Source organism: Buteo buteo, chromosome 6 (genome assembly GCF_964188355.1).
Source record: "Buteo buteo chromosome 6, bButBut1.hap1.1, whole genome shotgun sequence".
Taxonomy (NCBI): domain Eukaryota; kingdom Metazoa; phylum Chordata; class Aves; order Accipitriformes; family Accipitridae; genus Buteo; species Buteo buteo.
In genome coordinates, this window is record NC_134176.1 from 31,892,452 (window position 1) to 31,910,433 (window position 17,982).

The window sequence follows — 17,982 nt, forward strand, 5'->3', positions numbered from 1 at the left end:
CTGCCCCCAAACAGACAGCACAATAGTGGCCGTGGTGTTTATAAATACCCTGATCCTTTACATTTGAAAATACTGCTATTAAAGACAATATGATCGGGGGGGGGCGGGGGGGGGGGAGAAAGGAGCATGTGAAAAATGGTGGACTGCTGTAATAAGCAGCGCCCTGATCTCCCTGTAATTTTAAATCCTCTGGCGTATTAATTTTAGTTAATAAAAGAGACAAAAAAACTATCAAGTATATATGAATTTAGCCTATTTTTTTATTTCTGTGTGTTCATAGTAAACATTTTTGTAAGTGACAAACACGGGCATATGACCACAGTATCACAATCAAGAAATTTTAAGACGACATTAACAATCACTCAAATTTATGCGGCATTTGCGCAACACAGGTTACATATTTGCAAGGTTTACCTATAAGTACAATAGGTATTAACATTTCACTACATTTAGAAAAAAAATAAAGGTGACCTGTTAGTGACCACATACATCAAAATATACACAACACAAACTGAAGGCAATCATTAATTTTGTCCCCTTCTGATTCATTTGAACGGGCAGTGCTGCAAACTGAAATAATGTTGCTGTTTTTTTAAATTACTCCGTACACTGAGTGCATTTTCTAAAACCCAATCTTTGGTCTAAAAGTAAACAAGCAAACAAACAAACAAAAAAAAAGAAGGAACCCCCCAAAAAGCGCGGTTCGGTAAAGAAAAGGATAAAATAATAAATGGCCAAAATGTAGTTCTTGGGCACCTTTCAGTATTCAGTATTCTGCTTAAATACAAATTCCGTTTTAAGTTTTTGATAGTCTTCATAAATTTAGTGGTGGTTTTTTTTAATTTATTTTTTCCTTTCAAGGTCTGCACCCACCGACATATCCATGATAACTTATAATACTGCAAACATGGAGAATCTGGCGGCTTTTAGTGATAGACTTATCGTATTTGAATAAAAAAATTGCAAAAGCAGTCACTATTTAGATACACATTCTACTATAATTTTGTCTTCCGAACTTCATAGTCTACAATGTAATCTCCCCACATTGCACCTTGCTGACACTCCTCACCTTGGTGGAATAATAAACAACCCTAAAGACTGAACAAACGTACAGAAAATGGGGGACTTAATAAAAAATACCTGGACTTTTTTGTTTTGCTTTTTTTTTCTTTTAATTATCATTTACAATGCAAACGTGTGTAAAATGTTCACTTACAGTCTGATCCCATGGATGTTAATGTATTAAAGGGTTTGAAGAAGACCCCTGATTTTGATGTGTGAAATAATCAGACAGTCCTCCGGAAAGTCCCGTTGTGAAACTTGGCAAAGAAGGTCTTAAGGACTCACAGGGGAGAGTGGAGGGCGCCTGTGGCGACGTGGAGGAGGAGGCTGCCCTGGCCGTCATTGAAGTGCTGCTCTGAGAAGTCATTGACGGGTGAGGAACGTGGGGGAAAAAGTAACTCGTCTGTCCTGCTAGGAGGTTTACGGAGCAGGGGTTTAGGGAATAGGTGCCGGAGCAGGGAACTGACAAGCCACACGGCACTGAGGCGGCCAGAGCTGCTGCTGTGAGGTGATGAGTGGCGTAAGGTATCTCTCCATTGACTAGTCTATCAACACTTAACCCATTAGACGTGGAAAAGGAGTGGTTGTTCCCCAAGGAGTTTTGAGTCAACACTGAGCTGTAGGGCATGGGGTGGCTGGGGTAGGCGGACGTGGTCCCGTTGTAACTCAAAGTGCTGCTGGCCCGGGGGTGGTGCAGGGAGAGGAAGGGGGACATGGGCCAGTACAAGGATCCTGCCCTGTCCATGAACGTCAGTCCGGTGGAGGTGAGCCGGGCGCCCCGCTTGAAGGCCAGCTTGGCCCGCGAGGTGGTGGAGCGCCGGCGGAGCTTGCCGGTGGTGCCCCCGATGAAGACGTCGTCGCTGGAGGGGTCCAGCATCCAGTAGTTCCCTTTGCCCGGGTCGTCGTAGTGGCGGGGCACCTTGACGAAGCACTTATTGAGGGAGAGGTTGTGGCGGATGGAGTTCTGCCAGCCCTGCTTGTTCTCCCGGTAGTAGGGGAAGTTCTTCATGATGAACTCGTAGATGCCGTTGAGCGTGAGGCGCTTCTCGGGGCTCTGCCGGATGGCCATCATGATGAGCGCGTTGTAGCTGAACGGCGGCTTCTCGTACTTGCCGTTCTTCTTCTCGCCCTCCTTGCCGCTCTCCCCGTCCTTGGCCCCCTCCGCCGCCCCCTTCTTCTCCTCCGCCGCCTTCTCCTTCTCCTCCAGCTCCGCCGCCGCCGCCGCCGCCGCGCCCGCCTCGCCTTTGCCCGCCAGCATGTCCGCCTTGGCCACCTCCAGGGCGCCGGAGGCGGCGGCGGCGGCGGCGGGGGGCGGCAGGAGGAGCTGGCCCTTCTCCTCGTCCTCCTCCTCGGCCGCGGCGGCTCGCTGGGGCTGCTGCTGCGGCGGCGGGTGGTGGTGGTGGTGGTGGTGGTGGTGGTGGTGGTGGGGGTGGTGGCTGTTGTGGTGGCTGTGGCTGCTGTGGTTGTTGTCGCTCTGGACGGCTTCGGGCACCAGGCTGTTTATGCTAAAGGAGGATTTCGGCAGCATTTTCACTTCCTTCCTATCTCCCATGTCCAACATCACACACTAGTCTGAGGGGGAAAGTTGCAGCGGCCGAGGGAGCAGCGCGCGGGGCGGCGGCGGCCGAGGAGGCGGCGGCGGCGGCCGAGGCGGCGGCACCACCGGCGGCGGCGGCGGCGGCGGCGGCAGCGGCGGCGGCAGCGCAGTTGGACCGCAGTCTCAAGCGCTGGCAAGTCATGTAGCAAGGACAGGAACCGCCGGGGAGGGAAAAAAATAATAGTAATAATAATCACCAATCAGATAAAATCAAACCGAGTCAGAGCGGAGGAAAAAAAAAAAAGGAGAAAAAAGGGGAAAAAAAACCCTCTGAAAACCCAACAACAACCAAAAAAAAAAAAAAACCAACACACAAACACACACAAAAAAAAAAAAAAAAAAGCTACTTCATGGTGCCTGGTTCCCCCGGCAAGGCAGAGCAGGGGGGAGGAAGGAGCAGCCGCAGCCGCGGGTCGGCGAGGAGCGAGCGGAGACGGGCTATACAGACCGCCCTGGCCGCAATTAATTTCAGAGCTGCAGACACGCACCGGGGCTGTAAAAAATTTTTTGGTTTAACCTTTCCCACCGGCCGCCCAATCAGGGACGGCGGCGTGCCGGCGCGTCTGCCCGCCCGCCGGCCAATGGCGGCCCGCCGCTCCGCCTCTCCCCGCGCCCGCCCGCCGCCGGCCCGCCCCCCGCCGCCGCCGCCGCCGCCGCCGCCGCGGCTCCCGCGGCGCAGGGATACCGGCGCAGGGGCGCATCACCGCGGCGGTTTGCGCGCCCCCCCCCCCCGCGCCCCCCCGACCGTCGCTCCAAGCACAAATCCCCTCACGCCAAACAAACGGCGCCCGTCCCACGGCTGCGGGCCCGGCCGGTTTTCCTACTTCGTAGTTTCTCCGGTGGACTAAAGTTGCCCCGTCCCTCTTTGCCCCCTCCTCTGGCGGCGAAGGAGGCGGGGTGGGAGGCCGGGTGGGTGAGGAGGCCGCGGCGCACCGGCGGCGGAGGTACTACTTTGCGGATCCCGCCGAAGTCACTCGGCGAGTTTGTTTTTTCTAGGCCCCGCTGTCGGTTATTTCTATTTATTATTTTACCGGGAGAGAGGGGAAAAAAACAATCAGCTGGAGGGCACGCAGACGGCGGGGCGGGCCTCGGGCCGCCACGGGGCCGGGGGCCGGCAGCGGCCGGGGGCCGGGCGGGCCGGAGGCCGCCGCCCGCGGCCTGCCGGGGAAGACGGTCTCCGCCGGCCCGCTCGGTCCGTGCCTGCCGCGCTCCGGAACGTGAGTCGGGGAGGCACGGAAACGAGCAGACCCTCTCCTGCCCTCCTCTCCGCTCCCTCTCCGCGTCTGGGGCGGCCGGGCGCGGCGCCAGGCCGGCGGCGGAGCCGGGCTCGGCGCTTCCCTGCCCGCCGCTCCCTCCCCGGCCCCGGCGCGGCTCCCTCCCCGCTCGCCCGCCGCTTCCCCGGCGGGGCCGCCGGAGCAGGGCGGGGGGCGCCGGGGGTCCTTCCGTGTCCTCCTCTGCGCTGCCGGGTGGCTGCGGCCAGAAGGGCGCAGGCCGCGCGTCAGGTGTAAAAAAATAAATGCTGCTACTACTACTAACATCAATAACCCGTAAAATAGATATCTTGGGATTTCTTGCCGCCCCCCGGCCCGGTCCGGCCCGCGGTGTCTGGCCGCGGGGTTTCGGTTCGGCAGCCTTGCAGGGGGAGGGCGGGGGGCAGCGGCCGGGGCGCTCCCGGGGCGGCTGAAAGGCCCCGGTACCGCCGGACGCCCTGGGAGCACCGGCCGTGGTGGAGACTTGGGCTCAGGGCTGCGGCTCCCCGGGACCGGGGTGTCAGTCGCCCGCATCGCAGCGTTTCTTACTGCCAGCGGGGGGGGGGGGGGGGGGGTCGACCCTGAAACAAAGCGAAATAAATCGCGCGGCTTCCTCACCGGGGAAGGAGAAGGGGAAATGTAACGGGTAGAGAGCGTGGTGATCGCCTTCCAGCCGAAGCTGTAGGCAAAGGCAACGTACAGCGCCGCGTTAAAGCTGCCTAAAGTTTGCGTTTGTGCTGTAGGAAAAGAACGTTCCGTAGACAGAATACGTGCAGCTCAACCCCACCTAAAACAATTTATCCCGGGGAAATTCAGGTCAAAGCTCAGTGCAGCAAACGTGGTTGTCTGTAGATGTGCGTTTTATATATGTGTTTGTGTATGTGTGTGTGTGTGTATGTGAGGGAGGGAGGGAGGGAGGGAGAGCGAGTGAGTGTGAGAAAGAGAGAGTAAATAACGAGAACAATTACAATGGACCGGTAATAAACAATTGCAATTGCGAATGGCATGAACTCTGCGCATTGGATTAACCTCGAATGACCTTACCACGATTGTATTTATTTATCCAATTTCATAACAGGCTGCTACTAACAAAAAAAGAGATAAAAGTCAATGATCAACCACGCTTATTTTTTACACCTTTTTTTTTTTTTTTTTAGAAATGCGGTTCAAAAAAAAATCATGTCAATTTGTAATTATTTCATTGCTCAACACTGAAGTCAATGTATGGGAATTCTCGAGGAAGAGTGCGATGTGGAGGATATGACTTGGCTCTACCATGGCAAGGGGTAAGAGGAAAGGTAAGATTCCTGCATATTATTATGATTATGATGATCATTAACTACTATGTGTCTTTATGGTGCAGTAGGATCCCATTAGGGTGGCTGGGCCCAGTGCATTTTCCTACTCGGTCTAGCATGTAATGATTCGGTGTAACCGGATTCTTGAGAAAGGACAGGTTACGTAAACATTTACTGATGTGGAGTAACTATACTATTTGTACTCTGATATGCAGGAAGGAAAGTGTTGATTAACACAGAAGAAAAAAAAGCGAAATTAGCTGATTGCATGCTCATAAGTGCAAGCTGTCATTGAACTGCTTTTAAAATAGACACAGCTGGGTGTTTGTGTTGAAAAATTTCTTGTGTTTTTGCTAATACTGAAATAAGCATGATTTTGTATACCAAACATTTTCAGATCATTAAAATTTGTAATCTGTGCTGGTTTTAAACACAAAGAAAAGAAACAGATTCATTTCGCTGTAAAATTTGCTGATATTATATTAACTCAATCAGGTCTGTACAAATGGTGTATTGTGCCTTATCAAATCTCTTTGATCCATTTAATACACAAAGTGCCAAACGTGTGTATTGTTTGTTAACATTGAACGTTTTATTCAAATCCCAGCTCTGCAGCGAACTGGAGGAGTTCTCGTTTAATGTAACACTGACATTGCCTGTTGAAATTTTAATGCCTTGAGGTGTTTCTTAGGTCAAAGCTGAGTTTACTTTGCGTTGTGATCAGGGATGAAAATGTAGCAGGGAAGAAAATAAACATTTTATCGTTTTGCATTTCTGAGCAAAGGACTAACACTGAAAGAAGCACGCTTTTAAAATGTTTGATGATCTAGATTTAACATTCAGTCATTTGTCACGGGTGCAGAATAAAGCTCTGTGCACAAACTTAGGATTTATATTATTATTTTTTTTAATGCCGTGGATATACAGTTCTACCAAAAAAGGAAATGTTGCGTCCAATATGTAGTACATATCTTTCTAAGCCTATGAAGATTAATTCCCTGTTTACAGGACAGAAAAGGATATGTAAGAGAAGCCACGTCAATTATTATTTCTGCTGGACCTTAACTTTCGAGTCCCTCTGTTTTTTTTTCTTCCACAGAAAATTCCTCGTTTATAAAACTGGAGATACTTACTTTGGAAATGGGGGAGTCTTGCTCCAATGCAAATTATTCCCTGAGCTCTGCCCTGGCCATGACTCCCGTTCACTTCAGCGGGAGCTTTGTGCGTCGCAGCACTGCATGAGCGGCCGATTTGACCCCTCAGCTCTGGCTAAACTCCAATTTCTCTAAGAAGGTCCCTCATGGCAGCATTTTCTAACAGGGAAGTTTTGGTGGGGTGTCTGGAGAAGACGCACGCTTATGCGTGGAACAGAAGTGCACGGCCCCAACCCTGCGATACACGGGTGGATGTGCAGGGGGGGCCCAGCTCTCCGCAGAGCGTGGATGCTCCTTCACCTGCGCGCTCGCCTGTGGTGTGGACCCGCCGCACTGAGCGGTGGGGATGGGCTGAGAGTGTCCAACTCCGGGGTCAGCATGGGGGTGAATAGCTGAGCTGAAACGTCCTGGCTGAAGTGCCATTCAACCGCGATCTCAGTGCAGTTCTGGGGTATAACTCGTAGGGATAGTGTTTCAACCGCACACTTTTCTCCCTCGTATGTATATATTTATTTATTTATTTAAATTAAAGGACAAACAGAGCCTCTCCACCGTAAGCTCAATGGATATAGCGTACCCCTCGCCACCCCCTGGCTCCAGCCTTCAATCCCCTTCACACGGGTCTAGCGGCTCTGTACTCTCAGGCTCTTTCAAGGGGTTAAGCTGCTAAAATGTACTGACAGCTTAAGAAATGAATGAGGGTTTTTTCAGCCATGAAGAAAGGGTATTTAATAACCACGCTTCGATGGCATCATGCTTCCATGAAACGAGTCGGGACACTTTGGTTTAACAATCAGTAATATCACATTCAGTACAGCAAATGCCTAGATGTACGCATATATAATTCTATTCCCCCTTGACTCTAAGCTTGCCTTATTTATTCCAGGTTACCTGGGCAATTAAGGTAAGGGCTGCTCAGCAGACACTGATAGCCTGCTGCTAAGGCATGGCGAATGGGGACGGAGCGGTGCGCTAACAAAGAGAAAGAGGTAGTCAAACATTTTGAAGAGGGGTGAATGGGACTGAAGGTGGATGGATGAATAGAAGCAAAGAGGGAGAGGAAGAAGTATTCAACGGTCCACCCTTCTATCCGCATTTGTAGATTTAAGTTTAGGTGTCCGTCTCTAGCCAACTTCCAGTTAATCCTCAACAGCTGGTAGTGGTGCTAACGTTTAGTGATTAGAATTTAGTCTATTTAGCATGCTGTATCCTTCTTCCATGGGTTTTGGTTACAGGTTATACGATTAGGATTGCGAGAACAGTAGTGAACTAAACTTCCCAGTAAGAGGTCTTCACACCAGGGAAGTGTTACTTTGCTGCAGCAGCCCTGCCTCGTCAGTCATTAGGAAGCTGCAGGTTGTCAGAGGCTTCTCTTGCGCGCACACACGCGCAGACACACACACGCACACACACAAAACCACAGCACTAAAACTAAATTAAGAAGCCGATGATTAAGACAAGCGTCTACGAGGCCTGTCATTTCAGCATCCTTCCATCATAACATTGTGGCACCGAGAAATTTGCTTGAAAACCCCGGAAAAAATGTCTATGGGAGAGCCTCCTGTTTGAGATAACATAAATGTTAACTTCAAATATAGACTGGGAACTGCCTCGGATGCAAGATAGTATTCCGCAGAGGAAAGGAGCACTGCAGAGACCTTTGGGCTACCCGTGCACTCCCGAAACTCTGGTAAGTATCTCTCCCTTCTGTTGCAGCAGGTACGCAGGCACTGTGTGACTGGAACTGGACCGGGTTTGAAATCCGCAGCTATGTTCCCTTCGGAGACTTCGGGGAACTCCCCCTAAAGATAGATCTGTAATGAAAAGTCCCTACTGGATGACTAATGGTTATTGGCGCTCAGTGCCCCTTTAAGGAGAGCAGCACATATTGTGCCGAAGACCTTGCAAGCACCCTTTAAATACAAACATTTTAAGTCCCCCTCCCATGCATCCCCACCCCTGTTGTTTTCGGGCTAGTTGTGTTGTATCTCCTCTTCCCCCCTCCTTTAAGCTCCCTTGTCTTCCCTCCCCCCACCCCCATTCAGAACTAATTGCTCAGTTGCTTAAATGTTTCGAGAAGCGCTAAATTTCTCCATCCGATGATCTTTTGAGAAGCTGCACTGTACCATAAAGAACTGCCAGCGGGGCACTGTATACCTTTGAGAAGCCTGCGCAGCCAGGGGAGAGGTAGCCTTAAAACAATGACATTAACCAGCTCGGTGCACGGCGTTCCCCCCCCTGTGGAACTTTAGGAAGTTTCTTGGAGGGGCAGAGGTTGGACGGAGAACGTGGAAGTGGGAAACAATGGCTGTAGGGGCCAGAAAGCTTTGCTGGTGTCGTAAGCGTAAGACAAGATAGAAGAGTGACAGAAAGAGATCCGAGTAAACATTGGAGTATACATTTCCCACGCCGGCTACGCTGGGTGGAGAGGTCTGAATTAAATCGCCTTAATTAAAAGCTAAAGATTTTATTTATTTATTCCTGTAGCTGTAGAGCACCATCCACAGAAAGCCTAGCTAGAGAGTGCTGAGCATCCGCTAGATTTGGTGTGTTCAGCTGCCACTGCCAGAATTTTTCAGAACAGAATATTTTTACACCCGCTGCCAACTTTAACGTTAAGACGTGCGTTTTTTTAGATCCTAAATGTCGCTATTATATGCCAACGTGCATAAGAGGGCCGTCACACCTGCCTAGGTAATACGCGTTCCTGTGTAACAAAAGCTCTCCCTAATTGAGGAATCAAACCGAAAATTAAAATATCCTTTAAGAATTATCCACGGAGTTATGCAGACGACGATAACAAAATGCAGGGGGAAAATCGACAAGTTAAAAACCTCGAGGTTTAAATACATCATTTTATTTTCTTCTGTGTTTACTGTTAAAACATTCCTGGCCAACACGGTGCTTTTGCCGGAGTTACCAGGTTGAATTAAAGAATCGGGGAATAAAATACAGGGAAAGAGAAAGACCTGGGGGTGGGGGGGAAACTGTGCTTGAAGAGACTCCTAGCTGTTCTTTGACTCCTAAGGAACTGTCGCTGGAATATTGTCGTGGTGGTGTTCTAAAGCTCTTTAGCCTCTTATAAACGTAATCTTTGGCAAACGACACATGTATCTGGGTTTGCAGTTTTTCGGTAACTCGAGAGAAAAGACGCTCCCCCCTCCCCGGCCTCCTCCCCCTCCCCCAGCACAAGGACAGGCACCGTCTCTCTCCCAGTGCTGCTTCACCCCAGCGCTCCGCAAAAGGCGGCCGGGGGGCGCCGGCCCCCGGGGGTGCCCGCCCGTCCTACCTGGCCGCGCCGCGCCCGCCGCTGCCCGCCGGGGGCCACTCCGCCCCGCCGCAGCCCTCGCACCGCGCCGCGCCTCCGCCGCCGCGCCCCTCGGCTCGGCGGCACCTCGGGCTCGGCGACACCGGCTGCGGATCCGATTTTTAGGGCCTACAAAAGCGCAACGTCCTCCCCTACCCCCACCCCCCCCCCGCCGCCCCGGGGCCCCCTCGTAACCATAGCAAAATGCCCGGCGTAGCACAAAAGCCATAACCGGCCGTACACCCCTCTAGGAGAAGGCGTTTGGCGAGCCTCGGAGCAAAGGCGATGTTAGCTTTCTCCGTGCCCGGGCTCGGGCGGGAGGAGGAGGTGCCGGTGCCCGTTCCGGCCGCCGCACGGTAGCGGTGGGAGCCGCACTTTGCGGGCGTCGGGCTGACGGGGCTTGCTCTGGCTCCACGGAGGCTGCCCGGGAAGCAGAGCGTGCTCGCTCCTGGGTCTCCTCGCATGAGTGGGGCTGGCAGGAGTTGCCTCTTTATGTAGGTTGTTCTGAACACTTTTTGTATCGGGCAGGGTGGTCTCCATGTTTTCTTTCTTTCTTTCTTTCTTTGGCGGAGGGAGGGGGGAGTGATGGTAAGGGGCTTGTTGGATGATTATAACCGCTACCACTTATAAATAAGTTTCTTGGGGAAGGGCTGATATCGTACCCTTGATATCAGTGGGTGTGTTCATGTATTATTTTAATATGATATGTCTTTTATACAGAGCTTGTTTTCCTCCTCCCTCCCTCCCCAGCCCACCCCCCACCCCCCCCCCCCGCTTTGTTTCTGGAATTTGTTTCGCTTTTAAAGCACCAGCACAAACAAACAAACACACAAAAATGACTGGCAACAAGTTAAATCCCATTTGTGTCCCTCCCACCGAGCACGGACGGTGCCTCGCTAAAGCCTGGGGTTTGTAGTTTTGCCTCGACAATAATTTGACCGAGAAAGAGAAGCGCCTGCAGACAGACTTCCCGTGCACTGACAATGCGGAGAGGAAAACGGTGAAAGAAAGAGTTCTCCCGGGATGCATCTCCTTTGTGTGTTTTCTCCTCTCCATCTTTTAGATGGGGCTCTCGCCTAGGCTTTTACACACACACACGCACACACACACACGCACGCACGCACACACAGGTTATGTTTCCTAGGGACTTTTTAGAAAACAATGTTTATTATAATCGAGCTATAAACTCCACCTAAAAGATGAAATCATGCCGTAGCTCCGGAAACTCCAACAGATAAATAATTTCCATTTACCTGCTAGCAGAACACTAGCAGAGGACGACATTGCACTTTATTTCCACACTCATTTCAAAACAACAATGAAAGGGTAAAGAAAAGGCTCCCAAGTCCTCGTACACGTTGGAATTAATAAAACGGTATTTGTTTAGGAGCAGATCACTTTTTTTTTTCCTTCCAAGGCGACTACAGGCTAATTTCTGTGGTGATACTAAATAGTGAATCCGCAAAAGCCAGAAGCGTGTTCTCACTGAGGGTCGGGATCCTGTCCCGCTAAGGCTTCGTGCAAGGCTCTCCCAGGGAGCCGCCTGCATTCCCGCGCCTTCCCTTATTTTACCTTACAGAAGCCCGGAAAAACCAGTCGTGTCTGACTGTGCTAAATGTACCTAAGAGATACCTTTTCACGCAATCGCGCGGTTTGCAAACGGTAGTTTATCTGTTGTGGTGGGCACGTGTTTTGTCATATGAAATTAACTTGTGAAAGCCTTTGTATCATTTTCTGATTTGTGTTTGGCGACAGCGCGGATCATATCTCATCGCGTTGATGGTTGATACAATTGCTAAATTAAAGGCGTGTTTTCGGCTTTGAAAAACAACAAAAAAAACAACCCTCTGAGAGCTCATCCTCAGCAAAACAACCCGAGAAGCAGGATAATAACGTAGCGCAATATTTTCCGTGCGTGTGCGGTATCTCCATATACTTCTGTATCATTCTGCGTCTCTATTGTCTATGCCTAAAGATAGCCAAGTCACTCCTGGGCTTCTCATCTATAATCGCCACCTAAAAGAACATACGGGCAGTACACGGATAATCGCTCTAATTGCTTGGAGGGCTGTAATCGGCGTTATATTTTTTCCGTGTCTTTATCTGTTCTCCCGTGGTAAATATCAGCAACCGAACTGCCCGCCTTGACGTGTTTCTATGTTTGAACCCCACGAAGCCCGCCAAATCGTTACAATAAAGTGGCCAAACCTTCCTATGCACGTCGCAGTTTTGTTTTCTCTGCTTATGTTCTGCTTCTCATCTCAGAGGAGGATACCGCGTTGAGCCAAGTGTTCTGCTTTAGGCGCTCCTCCGGACTTTCGGATTTTAAGTCTAAAGCTTCCAGTATGTTGGGGCTGAAATTATGATTTTCCACATTTCAAAAGGGACGAGGCTCTATTTATAAATGTTACAGAAGGTTTCGTTACTTCAGGAACAACAAAACAGGAATAGAGCTGCAATTTTCAAGAAAATAGGATTTCAAAATACAGAAATAAAAAAAGTAGCGGAGACGATGTATAATTCAATCAAATTACAGAAAATTGCTTTAAAATTCAGAACAGTAGCGATCCATTATGTCTCTGTTTTATTAGTGACAAGTACAATTACTCTAAAATAAAGAACACTGGTGAATATATAATTGGCTGTAATCATGTTAGTGTTTGAATAAAAATGACGGGGACATTTAACACTTCGACAACAAAATGTTCAGAAACAACTTATTTATTCAAACAGTTTTTATTTGCATCCACGTGAAGGAGAAACACACTTTTGCTTACGACAAATCAAGGCTTTTTCACTTTCAATAAATATAGAACTAAAAAAAAAGGATTATTAATTATTTTATTATCCAAGGCTTAATAAAGTCTCCTGAGTACGACTGTATTATTATTGATTACTCAGTACCCAAAGGACGCCATCTACAGGAAAAGGTCTTTAGGCTTAACACAAATCTAATCACTGTTGATTTAAAGGAAAAAAAAAAAATCAGAGTTAATATTCCTCTATAAACCCGGCTCCGATTTTACCCACAACACCGATCACAATATTTGCTTTGTAATTGCTTCTTGCGATTCAGTTTGTTATAATTTGACACGATCTAGGAATCTGTTACAAGAGGCCTTTTCTCTGAGATACGGCGTTTAAAAAAATACATTGAACTCCACGAAGAAGCACTTTTTCTCCTTCTAAAGCGACTCTTTTCTCTCAGGATTGACTTGATCGTCCCTGAAAAGGCAGAACAGCCCATGAGATCTCTCCCTTCAAACCAAGTGTGTGGAAGATGCTTCCAAAAGAGCCCTGAAAACAAAACAACTTGACTGAAGGCAGCTTGTGCAACAATTGTGTCGTGGAATACCTAACATTTCTTTATCTTTAACTTATTTCCTTTTAGATAATGTCAATAAATATCAGCTATGCCAAGCACACTCTCATCTGTTCTTACAGTACACCCTTTGCCCCATAGCCTGGTACTTAAAGGTGCCATTTAGCCGTGTTGCTCCTTTCTGAGCCCTTGCTGGGAAAGCCATCGAGGTAGGAAGGGTGCCCCTTAATATTTTGATCATACAAATACAGACCCGCGGAGATGGCATATGCCCTCCGTGATGTGACTCCAACACCCCGGTTCAAACTACAGAAAATACGAGGAGAGCTAGAGGAAACTTTCAGGACTCCTCTTTCTGCGGGCTGCTTTTTTTTTTTTTTTTCTCCTTCGGTTTTAATCCCGAACGAATTTTTCTTTTTTTCCTTTTTAATTTCCTATGCATCTTCCCCTCTAGACAAGTCTCCAAATTTCTGCCCCTGGTGTGTGTGTGTGTGTGTGTGTGTATGTGCTCATAAGGGGCTGGACCCGACACTGACCCGTGCGGATCCCGACTCCCGTGCGGCGGAGGGCAGCGCAGCGCAGCGCAGCGCAGCCCGGCTGCGCCTTCACAGCCGGCTCCCAAACGTCTCCCCTGGCCAGGAGGGTTTTGCCGGCCCTTGCGGCTCCTTACAAATAAAGTAGCTCTGTCTTCTTTCTAACGCAGGCCAGAGATCTGGACGGGCTTGGAAAAAATTCAGGGGTGGATTCAACTATGCAGTCAGGAGTCAAAAGAAGAAGCGCGTTGACACAAAGGCTGAGAAAAAAATGACCCCCGGTGCACCCTGGATTTTATGTGTTATTTCAGAAACCGGAGACAAAAGCCTGGAAACTATTATTGGTTGTGCTCCCGCTGGGATCAGGCTCAAAGTTTACACCGAAGGTCTCCCTCTGCCTTCTCACTTCTGGGCGCTGAGGGTGAGCGTCCCACATCGAGGGGCTGGGTCCTATCCCTGCTTTTAAACTTGAGGAAATCTCAGTAGAGGAGGTTTCCTTCCCTCGGGCCAGCCGCTCCCGCAGGCGCAGCCGGGGACCGGCGGGTCCCTCCCCGCCGGGGGCCGAGGCGGGGGCTCCCCTCTGAACCAGGAGCTCTGTCGTTTCTCGGGTGCTTCGTACCAAACCGCAGATGTCAGCCTTTCCCTACGTGTTCGGGCTGCTAATGCGGGCACTTCACACAACAGAAATGCTCATCTCCGGAGCCTTTCCCAGGGCTACCCGCCGATTTCGTGCGTCGCCTCTGCCGCAGGCGGCCCCGGGCGGGGGACCCCCGGTGCCCGGCAGCCGCTGCCGATGGGACCCTGATCCCCTCGGGGCCGAGCACCCCGCAGTGCCCCGGCGGCCCCCGCCGACGGGCCGAAGCAAGAACTCCGCGCATCCCCGCGGGGACACGCTGCCGAGGTCCCCAGCTCGACAGCTCCCACGTGCCTCCGGCAGAGACCACGTTCCCGGCGTCATTCGCACCGAAAGGTCCCTCACCTGGCGGCCCCCCGCCCCGCCCCGGCGTCGCCAACTGAGGGGGGGAGCCCCGGCCGGGGCCGCAGAAAGCCTCGCCGCCCCTGGGACCCCCCAGGCTCTCCCCTGGGAACCCGTACCCGCGGTGCCCAGCGGAGGGCCGAGGGGCTCCGGCGGCTCCGCACGGGAGCGGAGCGTCCCCGGGCCGGGCGCGGGGGGGAGCGGAGGGGAGCGGCGGCGGCGGCGGCGGCGGCGCCTTCCCGCGGGGAGGGCGCCCGATGCGAACGGCGCTGGCGACATCTAGCGGCCGAGGGCCGCCAGCGCCGGCCGCGCCGCTGCCCCGCCGTGCGGCGGGGGGACGGCCAGCCCCGGGAGGGAGCGGGGCCGCCCGGGCTGCCCGGGAGCGCGGCATCGCGTCCCAACCCCCCGGCCCACGGCACAAGGTTTCCCGTCGATTTTCTAAGGAGCGGGCAGGGTCGTCGTCGCCCCCGCCGCAAACGCCCCAAAGTTTTCGGCGCGGTGTCGGTACAAAACGCGTGCTCCCTCTTCGAGGTGCCGTTTCTGCGTGTTTACGCACACGGGGCACTGAGAGGAAAAAATCTAAACGCTTTCGCCTCCCCGCCCCCCGTCGAGACCTCCGTGAAAACAAAGGAGAGACGCGGGAGTGGCGGTCCCTTCCACCTTCCCCCTCCGAGGTGTCCCCGCGGGCCGGCTCTCTCCCTGCCCGAGCCGAGCGTGGGCACTTCCCGGAGCTGTGAAGAAAAAAAAAAAAAAGCAATATTGTTGAGACACCGCTGGCGAAACGAGGCCTTACTATTTAAATCTTAGTGTCAGCTCTCATTAACAGCTCAAGTCATCTTTTCCCCCGGGCAGACCTTGTCTGGTCTATCGACTTAATGGAAAACAAAACACATGTTTGTATTCTATTATTACAATCTCGTTCCTTGCCTTGCGGAGAGCAGGGACAGGCTTCGCCTGCGTGGCGAGGGGCTTCCCGAAGCGACAACGCTCTCCCTTCCTTCCTCCCTCCTAGGAGAAGTTACGGATTCCGGCGTCCGTCTCCTGCCCTCCCTCACGAATAGGGGCTGCAACGGCAGCCTCAAGAAAAGGCTTTCACTGAAGCAGCGGAGGCTAAAAAGAGTCCGAGAAAAATAGTTACTGGTACGTTCAGCCAAACTTAGAAAAGCACAATAGTCTCTGCGGGAAACTCGGGGCCTTATTTGTGCATCAGGTGAAGTGCTCGGCGGCTCGGATCCAGCTGCCAGGACCACAGCATCGCCCAGGGAAGCCGGCCGTGAGGAGCCGAGCACGCCAGGCAATAACAAGCGACAGACTGAGAGTTTCCAGTCAACCCAAAACAAACAAACAAGCTCCCCCGGCTCCCACCGGGAAGGTGGCTTTGATAAGGAAGCAGGGAAAGTTTTGAAGAGCTGCAGACGCTTTTACAAATGTACTTTAATGTATTTTAGCTCGTCTGTGCAAGAACAAGCTTTTTTAATTATTAAACCCCCCCCGCCCCTCCGAGACAATGGAAGGGGGAGGGTGGGAGTAAGAGCTTGATAAAAGGCAGGAATACATTTCTCACCTAGGGAAAGCAGGAGAGGTCTGTAGGAGTGGCGACCTGACCTGAATAAGGAAAAGGATTCTGGTGCACGAAAATAAACGATGCCTTTCACTCCACCGCCCCCAGCGCCTCCGCTGGGGTACGGGTCTGTGCGCAGTTCCAAGCACAGGGCACTTGAACCTGACAAGAGTAACCGACCGAAACGAGCTGTCTTAATGTTCACCTCTTTGCTCTCTTGACTCAGATCTTTTTAAGCCATCTCCAGCCGACCATTCCCCCCCGCCCCCGCCTTCGGGACGCGCAGATCTCAATAGGGAAGGTGCGAACGTGGAGTTGCCCAGAGGGGGCACCGCTCCCTGCGCGGCTGCGGAGTGGGGCTGCTGCGCCCCAGCGGAGGGAGCAGGGCCCCCTCCCGGGTCCCTCTCCCCCTGGGGGTCCCTCTCCTGCCAGGGGAACCCTGCCGGCTCGGGCATGGAGAGCAGGGCCCGCAACTTTCCCGCTTTTGAAGCGGCGTTTGCTCTCAAGCGCTTGGCTGTAAATAAACGCTCTGGCAGTAACAACACAGCCGTCCTGCAGTCAGAGCGGAGGCTGCCTCTGCACCTTTCCTCTGCGACACACGCCGTCAGCGTTTTAATTCCAGCTCCAAAGGGAACCTGCAATTATGAGCCCCCCTCGTCCCCTCCCGCTCGCGTTCTCTTGTTTGAAACACTCACTGAGGAAGGTTATTTGGATTGCGAGTAAAATCAAACAGGGAGGGGAGGAAGAAAAAAAAAAAAAGCCCCACAAACCCAACAACCCAGCAAACCCTTCCATTTGCTATTTACAAAACTCATTGTCATGCTTCACTCAGGCTGTCTGCCTAGCTTGGGGAAATAAATGTGACTGCACCAGAGACAAAGCCGATGCAGCTGTATTTGAAATTTCTCAAACACTGTCAAACGTGCTCTTGTCTCATAATTCTCGGGGTTGTTGTTGTTATTATGATCATCATACCTAACGTGAACATACTCGAAAGAGAGGTGCTTGGCGGCGTGGAGACCTCGTTCAGGTCGGAAAAGCCCAGAGATTCCTTATGCAAAAAGCCCAAGGTTCAAGCTTCCCCCTCCTGCTTGGAAGCCTGGGTGAAAAAACTAAGGAAAACTTGAGACCTCTAATTTCCCTCTTTTTTCTTTCCTCTTTTTTTTTTTTCTTTTCTTTTGGTTTTGTGTGGTGTTTTTGGACGTTCCTTGTGTTTCCCCGATTCCCGCAGAAGTGGGTGGGTTTGACTGCCTCGTTCCCCAGATGATAACCCGCTCCGGCAACCGCCGAGGGGAGAAGAACGAGACTACGGGTCTCGTGCAAGGGGAGAGGTGTCCGCTGGATGTCACATCCCAGCCGTCGTGTCCGCTTCCCTCTCCGGAGGGTGGCTGGGAGCCTGCCAGTCTGTTTGCCTCGGCCGGGGCCGTTACGACGCAGGTCCCTGCCCTCGACTCCTTAGGGGATGAGGACGCTAAAGCACACCGGGGCCGCCGCAGGAGGTGTCCCTAAGGGAGCACCTTGGCGCAGTCCCCCGTCTCTCGCCTCAGCTGCCCGGCTGCTGGCGAGGACGGGCGAACCCTGCCGGCCCCCTCCCCGGGCGGCCTCGCCGAGCCGCCTCCGCCCGGCCCCGCCGCCGCTGCGGGGAGCGCGCCTCGAGGTGGCGGGACCGGCGGGGGCCGCCCGGCCCGGCCCGGCCCGGCCCGGCCCGGCCGGGGAAGGAGCCCCCGGCGCTTCGGCGGCCGCCCCGGCTCAGCCCTCGGGGCCGCTCCTCCTCCCGCGGCCCTTGGCACGTCCTCCGAGGCCGGCCCGTGAGCCGCTGCCTTGCCCAGCGGTGCCCGAACGCTGGGCTTGGGGCGAAAAAACGGGGTCCCGAGGGCCGGGGGGGCCCCCCCGGTGCCCCGAGGCGTAAGCCCGGACCTCGC

At 52.4% G+C, this 17,982-nt stretch overlaps 1 protein-coding gene and 1 long non-coding RNA gene across 2 annotated transcripts; one reads left to right on the forward strand and one right to left on the reverse strand.

Moving 5' to 3' along the window:
• Nucleotides 1–1,022: 1,022 nt before the first annotated feature.
• Nucleotides 1,023–2,623, reverse strand: FOXG1 (forkhead box G1). The gene has a single exon (XM_075031102.1). It carries the CDS (start codon nucleotides 2,621–2,623, stop codon nucleotides 1,235–1,237), a length of 1,389 nt encoding a protein of 462 aa, XP_074887203.1. The 3' UTR covers nucleotides 1,023–1,234.
• Nucleotides 2,624–3,569: 946 nt separating this feature from the next.
• On the forward strand, nucleotides 3,570–13,082 carry LOC142032451 (uncharacterized). The gene is made up of 3 exons (XR_012650830.1): nucleotides 3,570–3,603; nucleotides 5,067–5,195; nucleotides 12,877–13,082. It is a non-coding gene; the product is annotated as an uncharacterized LOC142032451 (long non-coding RNA).
• The last annotated feature ends 4,900 nt before the right edge of the window (nucleotides 13,083–17,982 follow it).